Here is an 18,793-nt window from a genome sequence, read left to right on the forward strand (position 1 = left end):
ACTTCAAACGCACTTAATGAATGACAGCTGCACCTAATGAACGACAAACGAACATCAAACGCACTTAATGAATGACAGACGCACCTAACAAACGACAAACGAACATCAAACGCACTTAATGAATGACAGACGCACCTAACAAACGACAAACGAACATCAAACGCACTTAATGAATGACAGACGCACCTAACGAACGACAAACGAACATCAAACGCACTTAATGAATGACAGACGCGCCTAACAAACGACAAACGAACATCAAACGCACTTAATGAATGACAGACGCACCTAATAAACGAAAAACGAACATCAAACGCACTTAATGAATGACAGACGCACCTAACAAACGAAAAACGAACATCAAACGCACTTAATGAATGACAGACGCACCTAATAAACGACAATCGAACATCAAACGCACTTAATGAATGACAGACGCACCTAATAAACGAAAAACGAACATCAAACGCACTTAATGAATGACAGACGCACCTAATAAACGAAAAACGAACATCAAACGCACTTAATGAATGACAGACGCACCTAATTAATGACAAACGAACATCAAACGCACTTAATGAATGACAGACGCACCTAACAAACGACAAACGAACATCAAACGCACTTAATGAATGACAGACGCACCTAACAAACGACAAACGAACATCAAACGCACTTAATGAATGACAGACGCACCTAATGAACGACAAACGAACATCAAACGCACTTAATGAATGACAGACGCACCTAACAAACGACAAACGAACATCAAACGCACTTAATGAATGACAAATGCACCTAACAAACGACAAACGAACATCAAACGCACTTAATGAATGACAGACGCGCCTAACAAACGACAAATGAACATCAAACGCACTTAATGAATGACAGACGCGCCTAACAAACGACAAACGAACATCAAACGCACTTAATGAATGACAAATGCACCTAACAAACGACAAACGAACATCAAACGCACTTAATGAATGACAGACACACCTAACAAACGACAAACGAACATCAAACGCACTTAATGAATGACAGACGCACCTAACAAACGACAAACGAACATCAAACGCACTTAATGAATGACAGGCGCGCCTAACAAACGACAAACGAACATCAAACGCACTTAATGAATGACAGACGCACCTAATGAACGACAAACGAACATCAAACGCACTTAATGAATGACAGACGCACCTAATGAACAACAAACGAACATCAAACGCACTTAATGAATGACAGACGCACCTAACAAACGACAAACAAACATCAAACGCACTTAATGAATGACAGACGCACCTAACGAACGACAAACAAACATCAAACGCACTTAATGAATGACAGACGCACCTAATGAACGACAAACGAACATCAAACGCACTTAATGAATGACAGACGCACCTAACAAACGACAAACGAACATCAAACGCACTTAATGAATGACAGACGCACCTAATAAACGACAAAAGAACATCAAACGCACTTAATGAATGACAAATGCACCTAACAAACGACAAACGAACATCAAACGCACTTAATGAATGACAGACACACCTAACAAACGACAAACGAACATCAAACGCACTTAATGAATGACAGACGCACCTAACAAACGACAAACGAACATCAAACGCACTTAATGAATGACAGGCGCGCCTAACAAACGACAAACGAATATCAAACGCACTTAATGAATGACAGACGCACCTAATGAACGACAAACGAATATCAAACGCACTTAATGAATGACAGACGCACCTAATGAACGACAAACGAACATCAAACGCACTTAATGAATGACAGACGCACCTAATGAACGACAAACGAACATCAAACGCACTTAATGAATGACAGACGCACCTAACAAACGACAAACAAACATCAAACGCACTTAATGAATGACAGACGCACCTAATGAACGACAAACAAACATCAAACGCACTTAATGAATGACAGACGCACCTAATGAACGACAAACGAACATCAAACGCACTTAATGAATGACAGACGCACCTAACAAACGACAAACGAACATCAAACGCACTTAATGAATGACAGACGCACCTAATAAACGACAAACGAACATCAAACGCACTTAATGAATGACAGACGCGCCTAACAAACGACAAACGAACATCAAACGCACTTAATGAATGACAGACGCACCTAATGAACGACAAACGAACATCAAACGCACTTAATGAATGACAAACGCACCTAATAAACGACAAACGAACATCAAACGCACTTAATGAATGACAGACGCACCTAACAAACGACAAACGAACATCAAACGCACTTAATGAATGACAGACGCACCTAATGAACGACAAACGAACATCAAACGCACTTAATGAATGACAGACGCACCTAATAAACGACAAACAAACATCAAACGCACTTAATGAATGACAAACGCACCTAACAAACGACAAACGAACATCAAACGCACTTAATGAATGACAAACGCACCTAATAAACGACAAACGAACATCAAACGCACTTAATGAATGACAGACGCACCTAATAAACGACAAACAAACTTCAAACGCACTTAATGAATGACAGCTGCACCTAATGAACGACAAACGAACATCAAACGCACTTAATGAATGACAGACGCACCTAACAAACGACAAACGAACATCAAACGCACTTAATGAATGACAGACGCACCTAACAAACGACAAACGAACATCAAACGCACTTAATGAATGACAGACGCACCTAACGAACGACAAACGAACATCAAACGCACTTAATGAATGACAGACGCGCCTAACAAACGACAAACGAACATCAAACGCACTTAATGAATGACAGACGCACCTAATAAACGAAAAACGAACATCAAACGCACTTAATGAATGACAGACGCACCTAACAAACGAAAAACGAACATCAAACGCACTTAATGAATGACAGACGCACCTAACAAACGAAAAACGAACATCAAACGCACTTAATGAATGACAGACGCACCTAACAAACGAAAAACGAACATCAAACGCACTTAATGAATGACAGACGCACCTAATAAACGACAATCGAACATCAAACGCACTTAATGAATGACAGACGCACCTAATAAACGACAATCGAACATCAAACGCACTTAATGAATGACAGACGCACCTAATAAACGAAAAACGAACATCAAACGCACTTAATGAATGACAGACGCACCTAATTAATGACAAACGAACATCAAACGCACTTAATGAATGACAGACGCACCTAACAAACGACAAACGAACATCAAACGCACTTAATGAATGACAGACGCACCTAACAAACGACAAACGAACATCAAACGCACTTAATGAATGACAGACGCACCTAACAAACGACAAACGAACATCAAACGCACTTAATGAATGACAGACGCACCTAATGAACGACAAACGAACATCAAACGCACTTAATGAATGACAGACGCACCTAACAAACGACAAACGAACATCAAACGCACTTAATGAATGACAAATGCACCTAACAAACGACAAACGAACATCAAACGCACTTAATGAATGACAAATGCACCTAACAAACGACAAACGAACATCAAACGCACTTAATGAATGACAGACGCACCTAACAAACGACAAACGAACATCAAACGCACTTAATGAATGACAGACGCACCTAACAAACGACAAACGAACATCAAACGCACTTAATGAATGACAGACGCACCTAACAAACGACAAACGAACATCAAACGCACTTAATGAATGACAGACGCGCCTAACAAACGACAAACGAACATCAAACGCACTTAATGAATGACAGACGCACCTAACAAACGACAAACGAACATCAAACGCACTTAATGAATGACAGACGCGCCTAACAAACGACAAATGAACATCAAACGCACTTAATGAATGACAAATGCACCTAACAAACGACAAACGAACATCAAACGCACTTAATGAATGACAAATGCACCTAACAAACGACAAACGAACATCAAACGCACTTAATGAATGACAGACACACCTAACAAACGACAAACGAACATCAAACGCACTTAATGAATAACAGACGCACCTAACAAACGACAAACGAACATCAAACGCACTTAATGAATGACAGGCGCGCCTAACAAACGACAAACGAACATCAAACGCACTTAATGAATGACAGACGCACCTAATGAACGACAAACGAACATCAAACGCACTTAATGAATGACAGACGCACCTAATGAACGACAAACGAACATCAAACGCACTTAATGAATGACAGACGCACCTAACAAACGACAAACAAACATCAAACGCACTTAATGAATGACAGACGCACCTAATGAACGACAAACAAACATCAAACGCACTTAATGAATGACAGACGCACCTAATGAACGACAAACGAACATCAAACGCACTTAATGAATGACAGACGCACCTAACGAACGACAAACGAACATCAAACGCACTTAATGAATGACAGACGCACCTAATAAACGACAAACGAACATCAAACGCACTTAATGAATGACAGACGCGCCTAACAAACGACAAACGAACATCAAACGCACTTAATGAATGACAGACGCACCTAATGAACGACAAACGAACATCAAACGCACTTAATGAATGACAAACGCACCTAATAAACGACAAACGAACATCAAACGCACTTAATGAATGACAGACGCACCTAACAAACGACAAACGAACATCAAACGCACTTAATGAATGACAGACGCACCTAATGAACGACAAACGAACATCAAACGCACTTAATGAATGACAGACGCACCTAATGAACGACAAACGAACATCAAACGCACTTAATGAATGACAAACGCACCTAACAAACGACAAACGAACATCAAACGCACTTAATGAATGACAGACGCGCCTAACAAACGACAAACGAACATCAAACGCACTTAATGAATGACAGACGCACCTAACAAACGACAAACGAACATCAAACGCACTTAATGAATGACAGACGCACCTAATAAACGACAAACGAACATCAAACGCACTTAATGAATGACAGACGCACCTAACAAACGACAAACGAACATCAAACGCACTTAATGAATGACAGACGCACCTAATGAACGACAAACGAACATCAAACGCACTTAATGAATGACAGACGCACCTAATAAACGACAAACGAACATCAAACGCACTTAATGAATGACAGACGCACCTAACAAACGACAAACGAACATCAAACGCACTTAATGAATGACAAACGCACCTAATAAACGACAAACGAACATCAAACGCACTTAATGAATGACAGACGCACCTAATAAACGACAAACAAACTTCAAACGCACTTAATGAATGACAGACGCGCCTAACAAACGACAAACGAACATCAAACGCACTTAATGAATGACAAACGCACCTAATAAACGAAAAACGAACATCAAACGCACTTAATGAATGACAGACGCGCCTAACAAACGACAAACGAACATCAAACGCACTTAATGAATGACAGACGCACCTAATAAACGAAAAACGAACATCAAACGCACTTAATGAATGACAGACGCACCTAACAAACGAAAAACGAACATCAAACGCACTTAATGAATGACAGACGCACCTAATAAACGACAAACGAACATCAAACGCACTTAATGAATGACAGACGCACCTAATAAACGAAAAACGAACATCAAACGCACTTAATGAATGACAGACGCACCTAACAAACGACAAACGAACATCAAACGCACTTAATGAATGACAGACGCACCTAACAAACGACAAACAAACATCAAACGCACTTAATGAATGACAGACGCACCTAACAAACGACAAACGAACATCAAACGCACTTAATGAATGACAGACGCACCTAACAAACGACAAACGAACATCAAACGCACTTAATGAATGACAGACGCACCGAACAAACGACAAACGAACATCAAACGCACTTAATGAATGACAGACGCACCTAATGAACGACAAACGAACATCAAACGCACTTAATGAATGACAGACGCACCTAACAAACGACAAACGAACATCAAACGCACTTAATGAATGACAAATGCACCTAACAAACGACAAACGAACATCAAACGCACTTAATGAATGACAGACGCACCTAATGAACGACAAACGAACATCAAACGCACTTAATGAATGACAAACGCACCTAATAAACGACAAACGAACATCAAACGCACTTAATGAATGACAGACGCACCTAACAAACGACAAACGAACATCAAACGCACTTAATGAATGACAGACGCACCTAATGAACGACAAACGAACATCAAACGCACTTAATGAATGACAGACGCACCTAATGAACGACAAACGAACATCAAACGCACTTAATGAATGACAGACGCACCTAATGAACGACAAATGAACATCAAACGCACTTAATGAATGACAAACGCACCTAACAAACGACAAACGAACATCAAACGCACTTAATGAATGACAGACGCGCCTAACAAACGACAAACGAACATCAAACGCACTTAATGAATGACAGACGCACCTAACAAACGACAAACGAACATCAAACGCACTTAATGAATGACAGACGCACCTAATAAACGACAAACGAACATCAAACGCACTTAATGAATGACAAACGCACCTAACAAACGACAAACGAACATCAAACGCACTTAATGAATGACAGACGCACCTAATGAACGACAAACGAACAACAAACGCACTTAATGAATGACAGACGCACCTAATAAACGAAAAACGAACATCAAACGCACTTAATGAATGACAGACGCACCTAATAAACGAAAAACGAACATCAAACGCACTTAATGAATGACAGACGCACCTAACAAACGACAAACGAACATCAAACGCACTTAATGAATGACAAACGCACCTAATAAACGACAAACGAACATCAAACGCACTTAATGAATGACAGACGCACCTAATAAACGACAAACAAACTTCAAACGCACTTAATGAATGACAGACGCGCCTAACAAACGACAAACGAACATCAAACGCACTTAATGAATGACAGACGCACCTAATAAACGAAAAACGAACATCAAACGCACTTAATGAATGACAGACGCACCTAACAAACGAAAAACGAACATCAAACGCACTTAATGAATGACAGACGCACCTAATAAACGAAAAACGAACATCAAACGCACTTAATGAATGACAGACGCACCTAACAAACGAAAAACGAACATCAAACGCACTTAATGAATGACAGACGCACCTAATAAACGACAAACGAACATCAAACGCACTTAATGAATGACAGACGCACCTAATAAACGAAAAACGAACATCAAACGCACTTAATGAATGACAGACGCACCTAATAAACGAAAAACGAACATCAAACGCACTTAATGAATGACAGACGCACCTAACAAACGACAAACGAACATCAAACGCACTTAATGAATGACAGACGCACCTAACAAACGACAAACGAACATCAAACGCACTTAATGAATGACAGACGCACCTAACAAACGACAAACAAACATCAAACGCACTTAATGAATGACAGACGCACCTAACAAACGACAAACGAACATCAAACGCACTTAATGAATGACAGACGCACCTAACAAACGACAAACGAACATCAAACGCACTTAATGAATGACAGACGCACCTAATAAACGACAAACGAACATCAAACGCACTTAATGAATGACAGACGCACCTAACAAACGACAAACGAACATCAAACGCACTTAATAAATAACAGACGCACCTAACAAACGACAAACGAACATCAAACGCACTTAATGAATGACAGACGCACCTATTGAACGACAAACAAACATCAAACGCACTTAATGAATGACAGACGCACCTAATGAACGACAAACGAACATCAAACGCACTTAATGAATGACAGACGCACCTAATGAACGACAAACGAACATCAAACGCACTTAATGAATGACAGACGCACCTAATGAACGACAAACGAACATCAAACGCACTTAATGAATGACAGACGCACCTAATAAACGACAAACGAACATCAAACGCACTTAATGAATGACAGACGCACCTAATAAACGATAAACGAACATCAAACGCACTTAATGAATGACAGACGCACCTAACAAACGACAAACGAACATCAAACGCACTTAATGAATGACAGACGCACCTAACAAACGACAAACAAACATCAAACACACTTAATGAATGACAGACGCACCTAACAAACGACAAACGAACATCAAACGCACTTAATGAATGACAAATGCACCTAACGAACGACAAACGAACATCAAACGGCAAACAAACAACAAACGCACCTAAAACACGACAAACTAACAGCAAACAAACAACAAACGCACCTAACAAACAAACGACAAACGAACGCAAATGAACAACAAACACACCTAACAAACAACAAACAAACATCAAACGCACTTAATGAAAGACAGACGCACCTAACAAACGACAAGCGCACCTAACGAACGACAAACAAACATCAAACAGAAAACAAACGCACCTAACAAACGGCAAACGAACAACAAACGCACCTAACAAACGGCAAACGAACAACAAACGCACCTAACTAACGACAAATGAACAAACAGCAAACAAACAGCAAACAAACAGCAAACAAACGACAAACGCACCTAACGAACGACAAATTAACTGCAAACAAACAACAAAAGCACCTAACGAAACGGCAAACGAACGGCAAACGACAAACAAACAACAAACGCACCTAAAACACAATAAACGAATGGCAAACGAACAACAAACGCACCTAACAAAGGACAAACAAACGGCAAACGAACAACAAACGCACCTAACAAACGACAAATGAACAGCAAACAAACAACAAATGTACCTAACAAATGACAAACGAACAGCAAACAAACAACAAACGCACCTAACAAACGACAAACGAACAGCAAACAAACAACAAATGCACCTAACAAACGACAAACGAACAGCAAACAAACAACAAACGCACCTAACGAACGACAAAAAACGAACATCAAATGACAAACAAACAACAAACGCACATAAAAAACGGCAAACAAACGACAAACGCACCTAACAAACGACAAACAAACGGTAAACAAATGACAAACGCACCTAACGAACGACAAACAAATATCAAACGACAAACAAACAACAAACGACAAACAAACGGTAAACAAATGACAAACGCACCTAACAAATGACAAACAAACGGCAAACGAACAACAAACGCACCTAACAAACGGGAAACGAACAACAAACGCACCTAACAAACGGCAAACGAACAACAAATGCACCTAACAAACGACAAACAAACGGCAAATGAACAACAAACGCACCTAACAAACGACAAACAAACGGCAAATGAACAACAAAGGCACCTAACAAACAACAAACAAACGGCAAACGAACAACAAACGCACCTAACAAACGACAAATGAACAGCAAACAAACAACAAACGCACCTAACGAACGACAAACAAACATCAAACGACAAACAAACAACAAACGCACAACAAACGGCAAACAAACGCGCATAACAAACGGCAAACAAACGACAAACGAACATCAAACGACAAACAAACGACAAACAAACGACAAACAAACGACAAACAAACGGTAAACAAATGACAAACGCACCTAACAAATGACAAACAAACGGCAAACGAACGACTAATGAACAGCAAACGAATGACAAACAAACGAGAAACGCACCTAACAAACGACAAACTGTGTGATGTTTAGACAAATGGGAGATCAACCCGTCGGAGCTGACATTCATGAAGGAGCTGGGCTGTGGGCAGTTTGGAGTGGTGCGGCTCGGCAAATGGAGGGCGCAGCATAAAGTGGCCATTAAAACCGTCAGGGAAGGAGCCATGAGTGAAGATGATTTCATAGAGGAAGCCAAGATCATGACGTAAGACACGCTGAACGAGCGGAAAGTTTCTGTCAGGCTGGAAAATGTCGTGGGTGGGCAAATAAGTGTGTGTGTGTGTGTGTGTGAGAGATGTCACTGCAGATCCACTTCCTGCGCGGTGAGCATTAGACTCAGATCTGTCACTCATTCAGTGGCTGTTTCTAGTTTAACTTGTTCTGTCACTTCTGGAGCTCCTGGAGGTGTGCGATGGAAACTAAATGATCAACTGATCAGAATGATGAATGAAGTGACTCACTCTGGCTTATACTGCAAAAAAATGACGTTCTTCCTCAGCGTTTCTGACTTATTTACAGCACAAATATCTAATCACAAAAATCACAACACAGGAGAAGAGAAACATGACTGAAGATATCAGAACAACAAATCAAAACGAGTTATCCAATGCTTAAAACCAGATCAGACAGACAGACAGACACTCAGACAGACACTCAGACAGACAGATAGACAGACAGACACTCAGACAGACAGATTGACAGACAGACACTCAGACAGACAGACAGACACTCAGACCGACAGACAGACAGAAAGACACTCAGACAGACAGACAGACAGAAAGACACTCAGACAGACACTCAGACCGACAGACAGAAACTCAGACCGACAGACACACACTCAGACCGACAGACAGACACTCAGACCGAAAGACAGACACTCAGACAGACAGACACTCAGACAGACAGACAGACAGACACTCAGACAGACAGACAGACACTCAGACAGACAGACACTCAGACACTCAGACAGACAGACACTCTGACAGACAGACAGACAGACAGACAGACACTCAGACAGACACTCACACTCAGACAGACACTCAGACCGACAGACAGACACTCAGACAGACAGACAGACAGACAGACACTCAGACTGACAGACAGACACTCAGGCAGACAGACACTCAGACAGACAGACAGACACTCAGACAGACAGACAGACAGACACTCAGACAGACAGACAGACACTCAGACTGACAGACAGACACTCAGACAGACAGACAGAAAGACACTCAGACAGACAGACAGACACTCAGACAGACAGACAGACAGACACTCAGACAGACAGACAGACACTCTGATAGACAGACAGACACTCAGACAGACAGACAGACAGACAGACAGACAGAAAGACACTCAGACAGACAGACACTCAGACAGACAGACACTCTGACAGACAGACAGACAGACAGACAGACACTCAGACAGACAGACAGACAGACAGACAGACAGAAAGACACTCAGACAGACACTCAGACAGACAGACAGACAGACAGACACTCAGACCGACAGACAGACACTCAGACAGACAGACAGACAGACAGACAGACACTCAGACTGACAGACAGACACTCAGACAGACAGACATACACTCAGACAGACAGACAGACAGACAGACAGACACTAAGACAGACAGACAGACACTCAGACAGACAGACAGACAGACGGACACTCAGACAGACACTCAGACAGACAGACACTCAGACAGACAGACAGAGACTCACACAGACAGACAGACACTCAGACAGACAGACACTCAGGCAGACAGACAGACACTCAGACAGACAGACAGACACTCAGACCGACAGACAGACACTCACACAGACAGACAGACAGTCAGACAGACACTCACACAGACAGACAGACACTCAGACAGACACTCAGACAGACAGACAGACAGACACTCAGACAGACAGACAGGGGTGGCAGTGGCTCAGTGGTTCATGTAGGTTGTCTACAAACCAGAAGGTTGGTGGTTCAATCCCCGGTTCCAATTGACCAAGTGTCGAAGTGTCCATGACACCGACACCGAACCCCAGCTGCTCCCGACGAGCTGGATGGCGCCTTACATGGCTGACATCGCCGTCGGTGTATGAATGGGTGAATGTGAGGCAAAAATGTAAAGCGCTTTGGATAAAAGCGCTATATAAATGCAGTCCATTTAGTCCATTTACAGACACTCACACAGACAGACATTTAGACAGACAGACAGACAGACAGACAGACAGACAGATAGACAGACACTCAGACAGACACTCAGATAGACACTCAGACAGACACTCACACAGACAGACAGAGAGACAGACAGAGAGACACTCAGACAGACAGACAGAGAGACACTCAGACAGACAGACAGAAAGACACTCAGACAGACAGACACTCAGACAGACACTCAGAACGACAGACAGACACACAGACAGACAGACACTCGACAGACAGACACTCAGACAGACAGACAGACACTCAGACAGACAGACAGACAGACACTCAGACCGACAGACAGACAGACAGACACTCACACAGACACTCACACAGACCGACAGACAGACAGACACTCACACAGACCGACAGACAGACAGACACTCAGACAGACAGACAGACACTCAGACAGACAGACACTCTGATAGACAGACAGACACTCAGACAGACAGACAGACAGACAGAAAGACACTCTGACAGACAGACAGACAGACACTCAGACAGACAGACAGACAGAAAGACACTCAGACAGACAGACAGACAGACAGACAGACAGACACTCAGACCGACAGACAGACACTCAGACAGACAGACACTCAGACAGACAGACAGACAGACAGACAGACGCTCAGACTGACAGACAGACACTCAGACAGACAGACATACACTCAGACAGACAGACAGACAGACACTCAGACAGACAGACAGACACTCAGACAGACAGACAGACAGACAGACACTAAGACAGACACTCAGACAGACAGACACTCAGACCGACAGACAGACACTCAGACAGACAGACAGAGACTCACACAGACAGACAGACACTCAGACCGACAGACAGACACTCAGACAGACAGACAGACAGACACTGCCAGGGGTGGCAGTGGCTCAGTGGTTCATGTAGGTTGTCTACAAACCAGAAGGTTGGTGGTTCAATCCCCGGTTCCAATTGACCAAGTGTCGAAGTGTCCATGAGCAAGACACCGAACCCCAGCTGCTCCCGACGAGCTGGATGGCGCCTTACATGGCTGACATCGCCGTCGGTGTGTGAATGGGTGAATGTGAGGCAAAAATGTAAAGCGCTTTGGATAAAAGCGCTATATAAATGCAGTCCAATTAGTCCATTTACAGACACTCACACAGACAGACATTTAGACAGACACTCAGACAGACACTCAGACAGACAGACAGACAGACACTCAGACAGATAGACAGACACTCAGACAGACACTCAGATAGACACTCAGACAGACACTCACACAGACAGACAGAGAGACAGACAGAGAGACACTCAGACAGACAGACAGACAGACAGAGAGACACTAAGACAGACAGACACTCAGAACGACAGACAGACACTCAGACCGACAGACAGACACTCACACAGACACTCACACAGACCGACAGACAGACAGACACTCACACAGACCGACAGACAGACAGACAGACACTCAGACAGACAGACAGACAGAGAGACACTCAGACAGACAGACAGAAAGACACTCAGACCGACCCACAGACAGACACTCAGACAGACACTCAGAACGACAGACAGACACACAGACAGACAGACACTCGATAGACAGACACTCAGACAGACAGACAGACACTCAGACCGACAGACAGACACTCACACAGACACTCACACAGACCGACAGACAGACAGACACTCACACAGACCGACAGACAGACAGACAGACACTCAGACAGACAGACAGACAGACACTCAGACTGACAGACAGACACTCAGGCAGACAGACACTCTGACAGACAGACAGACAGACAGACAGACACTCAGACAGACACTCAGACAGACAGACAGACAGACACTCAGACAGAAAGACAGACACTCAGATTGACAGTAAGACACTCAGACAGACAGACAGACAGACACTCAGACAGACAGACAGACAGACACTCAGACTGACAGACAGACACTCAGACAGACAGACAGACAGACACTCAGACAGACAGACAGACACTCAGACAGACAGACACTCATACAGACAGACAGACAGACAGACACTCAGACAGACAGACAGACACTCAGACAGACAGACACTAAGACAGACAGACACTCATACAGACAGACAGACAGACACTCACACAGACAGAAAGACACTCGGACAGACACTCAGACAGACCAACAGACAGACTCTCAGACAGACACTCAGACAGACAGACACTCAGACAGACACTCAGACCGACAGACAGACAGACACTCAGACAGACACTCAAACAGACAGACAGACAGACAGACAGACAGACAGACACTCAGACAGACAGACAGACAGACACTCAGACAGACAGACAGACAGACACTCAGACAGTCAGACAGACACTCAGACAGACAGACAGACACTCAGACAGACACTCAGACAGACACTCAGACAGACAAACAGACACTCAGACAGACAGACAGACACTCAGACCGACAGACAGACACTCAGACAGACAGACAGACACTCAGACAGACAGACACTCAGACAGACAGACAGACAGACACTCAGACAGACAGACAGACAGACACTCACACAGACAGACAGACAGACAGACACTCAGACAGACAGACAGAGAGACACTCAGACAGACACTCAGATGGAATCTCAGACAGACACTCACACAGACAGACAGACAGACAGACAGACAGAGAGACACTCAGACAGACAGACAGACAGACACTCAGACAGACAGACAGACACTCAGACCGACCGACAGACAGACACTCAGACAGACAGACAGACAGACAGACAATCAGAAAGACCAACAGACAGACTCTCAGACAGACAGACACTCAGACAGACAGACAGACACTCAGACAGACAGACACTCAGACAGACAGACAGACACACAGACAGACCCTCAGACAGACAGACACTCAGACAGACAGACACTCAGACAGACAGACAGACAGACAGACAGACACTCAGACAGACAGACAGACAGACAGACACTCAGACCAACAGACAGACACTCTTACAGACAGACAGACAGACAGACAGACAGACAGACAGACACTCAGACAGACAGACAGACACTCAGACAGACAGACAGACAGACACTCAGACAGACACTCAGACAGACAGACAGACACTCAGACAGACACTCAGACAGACAGACAGACACTCAGACCGACAGACAGACACTCAGACAGACACTCAGACAGACAGACACTCAGACAGACAGACAGACACTCAGACAGACAGACAGACACTCAGAAAGACAGACAGACAGACACTCAGACAGACAGACAGAGAGACACTCAGACAGACAGACAGACACTCAGACAGACACTCAGATGGAATCTCAGACAGACACTCACACAGACAGACAGACAGACAGACAGACAGACAGACAGAGAGACACTCAGACAGACAGACAGACAGACACTCAGACAGACAGACACTCAGACAGACACTCAGACCGACAGACACTCTGACTGACACTCAGACAGACAGACACTCAGACAGACACTCAGACAGACAAGCACTCTGACTGACAGACACTCAGACAGACACTCAGACAGACAGACACTCAGACAGACAGACACTCTGACTGACACTCAGACAGACAGACACTCAGACAGACACTCAGACAGACAGACACTCTGACTGACACTCAGACAGACAGACACTCAGACAGACACTCAGACAGACAGACAGACAGACACTCAGAACGACAGACAGATGCTCAGACAGACACTCAGACACTCAGACAGACAGACAGGCAGACACTTAGACAGACACTTAGACAGACAGACAAACAGACACTTAGACAGACAGACAGACAGACAGACACTCACACAGACAGACAGAAAGACACTCAGACAGACAGACAGACTCTCAGACAGACAGACACTCAGACAGACACTCAGACTGACAGACAGACAGACACTCAGACAGACACTCAGACCGACAGAGTGACAGACACTCAGACAGACACTCAGACAGACAGACAGACACTCAGACAGACACTCAGACCTACAGACACTCAGACAGACACTCAGACAGACAAGCACTCTGACTGACAGACACTCAGACAGACAGACACTCAGACAGACACTCAGACAGACAGACAATCAGACAGACACTCAGACAGACAGACAGACAGACAGACACTCAGAACGACAGACAGATGCTCAGACAGACACTCAGACACTCAGACAGACAGACAGACAGGCAGACACTTAGACAGACAGACAAACAGACACTTAGACAGACAGACAGACAGACACTCACACAGACAGACAGAAAGACACTCAGACAGACAGACAGACAGATAGACTCTCAGACAGACAGACACTCAGTCAGACAGACAGACAGACACTCAGACAGACACTCAGACAGACACTTAGACCGACAGACAGACAGACACTCAGACAGACACTCAGACAGACACTCAGTCAGACAGACAGACAGACACTCAGAAAGACACTCAGACAGACACTCAGACAGACAGACAGACAGACACTCAGACAGACACTCAGACCTACAGACACTCAGACAGACACTCAGACAGACAGACAGACACTCAGACAGACACTCAGACCTACAGACACTCAGACAGACACTCAGACAGACAGACACTCTGACTGAAACTCAGACAGACAGACACTCAGACAGACACTCAGATAGACAGACACTCTGACTGAAACTCAGACAGACAGACACTCAGACAGACAGACACTCTGACTGACACTCAGACAGACAGACACTCAGACAGACACTCAGACAAACAGACAGACAGACAGACACTCAGAACGACAGACAGATGCTCAGACAGACACTCAGACACTCAGACAGACAGACAGACAGACACTTAGACAGACAGACAGACAGACTCTCAGACAGAAAGACACTCAGACAGACACTCAGTCAGATAGACAGACAGACACTCAGACAGACACTCAGACCGACAGACAGACAGACACTCAGACAGAAAGACACTCAGACAGACACTCAGTCAGATAGACAGACAGACACTCAGACAGACACTCAGACCGACAGACAGACAGACACTCAGACAGACACTCAGACCGACAGAGAGACAGACACTCAGACAGACAGACAGACACACAGACCGACAGACAGACACTTAGACAGACAGACACTCAGACACTCAGACAGACAGACACTCTGACCGACACTCAGACCGACAGACAGACACTCAGACAGACAGACACTCAGACAGACAGACAGACACTCACACAGACAGACAGTCAGACAGACAGACACTCACACAGACAGACAGACAGACAGACACTCAGACAGACAGACACTCAGACAGACAGACAGACACTCACACAGACAGACACTCAGACAGACAGACACTCAGACAGACAGACTATCAGACAGAGAGACACTCAGACAGACAGACACTCAGACAGACACTCAGATAGACACTCAGACAGACATTCACACAGACAGACAGACAGACAGACAGACAGACAGTCAGACAGACAGACAGACAGACAGAGAGAGAGACACTCAGACAGACAGACAGACAGACAGACACTCAGACAGACAGACAGACACTCAGACCGACCGACAGACAGACACTCAGACCGACCGACAGACAGACACTCAGACAGACTGACAGACAGACACTCAGACCGACACTCAGACAGACCAACAGACAGACTCTCAGACAGACAGACAGACACTCAGACAGACACTCAGACCGACAGACATACACTCAGACAGACAGACAGACAGACACACAGACAGACACTCAGACCGACAGACATACACTCAGACAGACAGACAGACACTCAGACTGACAGACAGACACTCAGACAGACAGACAGACAGACACTCAGACCGACAGACAGACACTTAGACAGACAGACAGACAGACAGACACACAGACAGACACTCAGACAGACAGACACTCAGACAGACAGACAGACACTCTGACCGACACTCAGACCGACAGACAGACACTCAGACAGACACTCAGACCGACACTCAGACCGACAGACAGACACTCACACAGACAGACAGACAGACAGTCAGACAGACACTCACACAGACAGACAGACACTCAGGCAGACACTCAGACAGACAGACACTCAGACAGACAGACAGACAGACACTCACACAGACAGACATTTAGACAGACAGACACTCAGACAGACAGACAGAGAGACACTCAGACAGACAGACAGACACTCAGACAGACACTCAGATAGACACTCAGACAGACACTCACACAGACAGACAGTCAGACAGACAGACAGAGAGACAGACAGACAGACAGACAGACACTCAGACCGACCGACAGACAGACACTCAGACAGACACTCACACAGACAGACATTTAGACAGACAGACACTCAGACAGACAGACAGAGAGACACTCAGACAGACAGACAGACAGACACTCAGACAGACACTCAGATAGACACTCAGACAGACACTCACACAGACAGACAGACAGTCAGACAGACAGACAGAGAGACACTCAGACAGACAGACAGACACTCAGACAGACAGACAGACAGACACTCAGACCGACCGACAGACACTCACACAGACCGACAGACAGACAGACACTCAGACAGACAGACAGACAGACACTCAGACAGACAGACAGACAGACACTCAGGCAGACAGACACTCAGACAGACAGACAGACACTCAGACAGACTGACAGACAGACACTCAGACCGACACTCAGACAGACCAACAGACAGACTCTCAGACAGACACTCAGACAGACACTCAGACAGACAGACACTCAGACAGACACTCAGACCGACAGACATACACTCAGAAAGACAGACAGACACACAGACAGACACTCAGACCGACAGACATACACTCAGACTGACAGACAGACACTCAGACAGACAGACACTCAGACAGACAGACAGACAGACAGACAGACACTCAGACCGACAG

General features: G+C 44.6%; 1 protein-coding gene across 3 annotated transcripts in view; it reads left to right on the plus strand.

Moving 5' to 3' along the window:
* Positions 1–18,793, plus strand: part of txk (TXK tyrosine kinase) — a 57,292-nt gene that overhangs the window by 16,987 nt on the left and 21,512 nt on the right. For all 3 annotated transcript variants that reach the window (XM_067445384.1, XM_067445383.1, XM_067445385.1), the window contains one exon: positions 9,723–9,894. In XM_067445384.1, the coding sequence (XP_067301485.1) occupies positions 9,723–9,894 (172 nt within the window). The remainder of the gene's footprint in view (positions 1–9,722; positions 9,895–18,793) is intronic.

This window comes from Pseudorasbora parva, chromosome 6, assembly GCF_024679245.1.
Source record: "Pseudorasbora parva isolate DD20220531a chromosome 6, ASM2467924v1, whole genome shotgun sequence".
NCBI classification, from domain to species: Eukaryota; Metazoa; Chordata; class Actinopteri; order Cypriniformes; family Gobionidae; genus Pseudorasbora; species Pseudorasbora parva.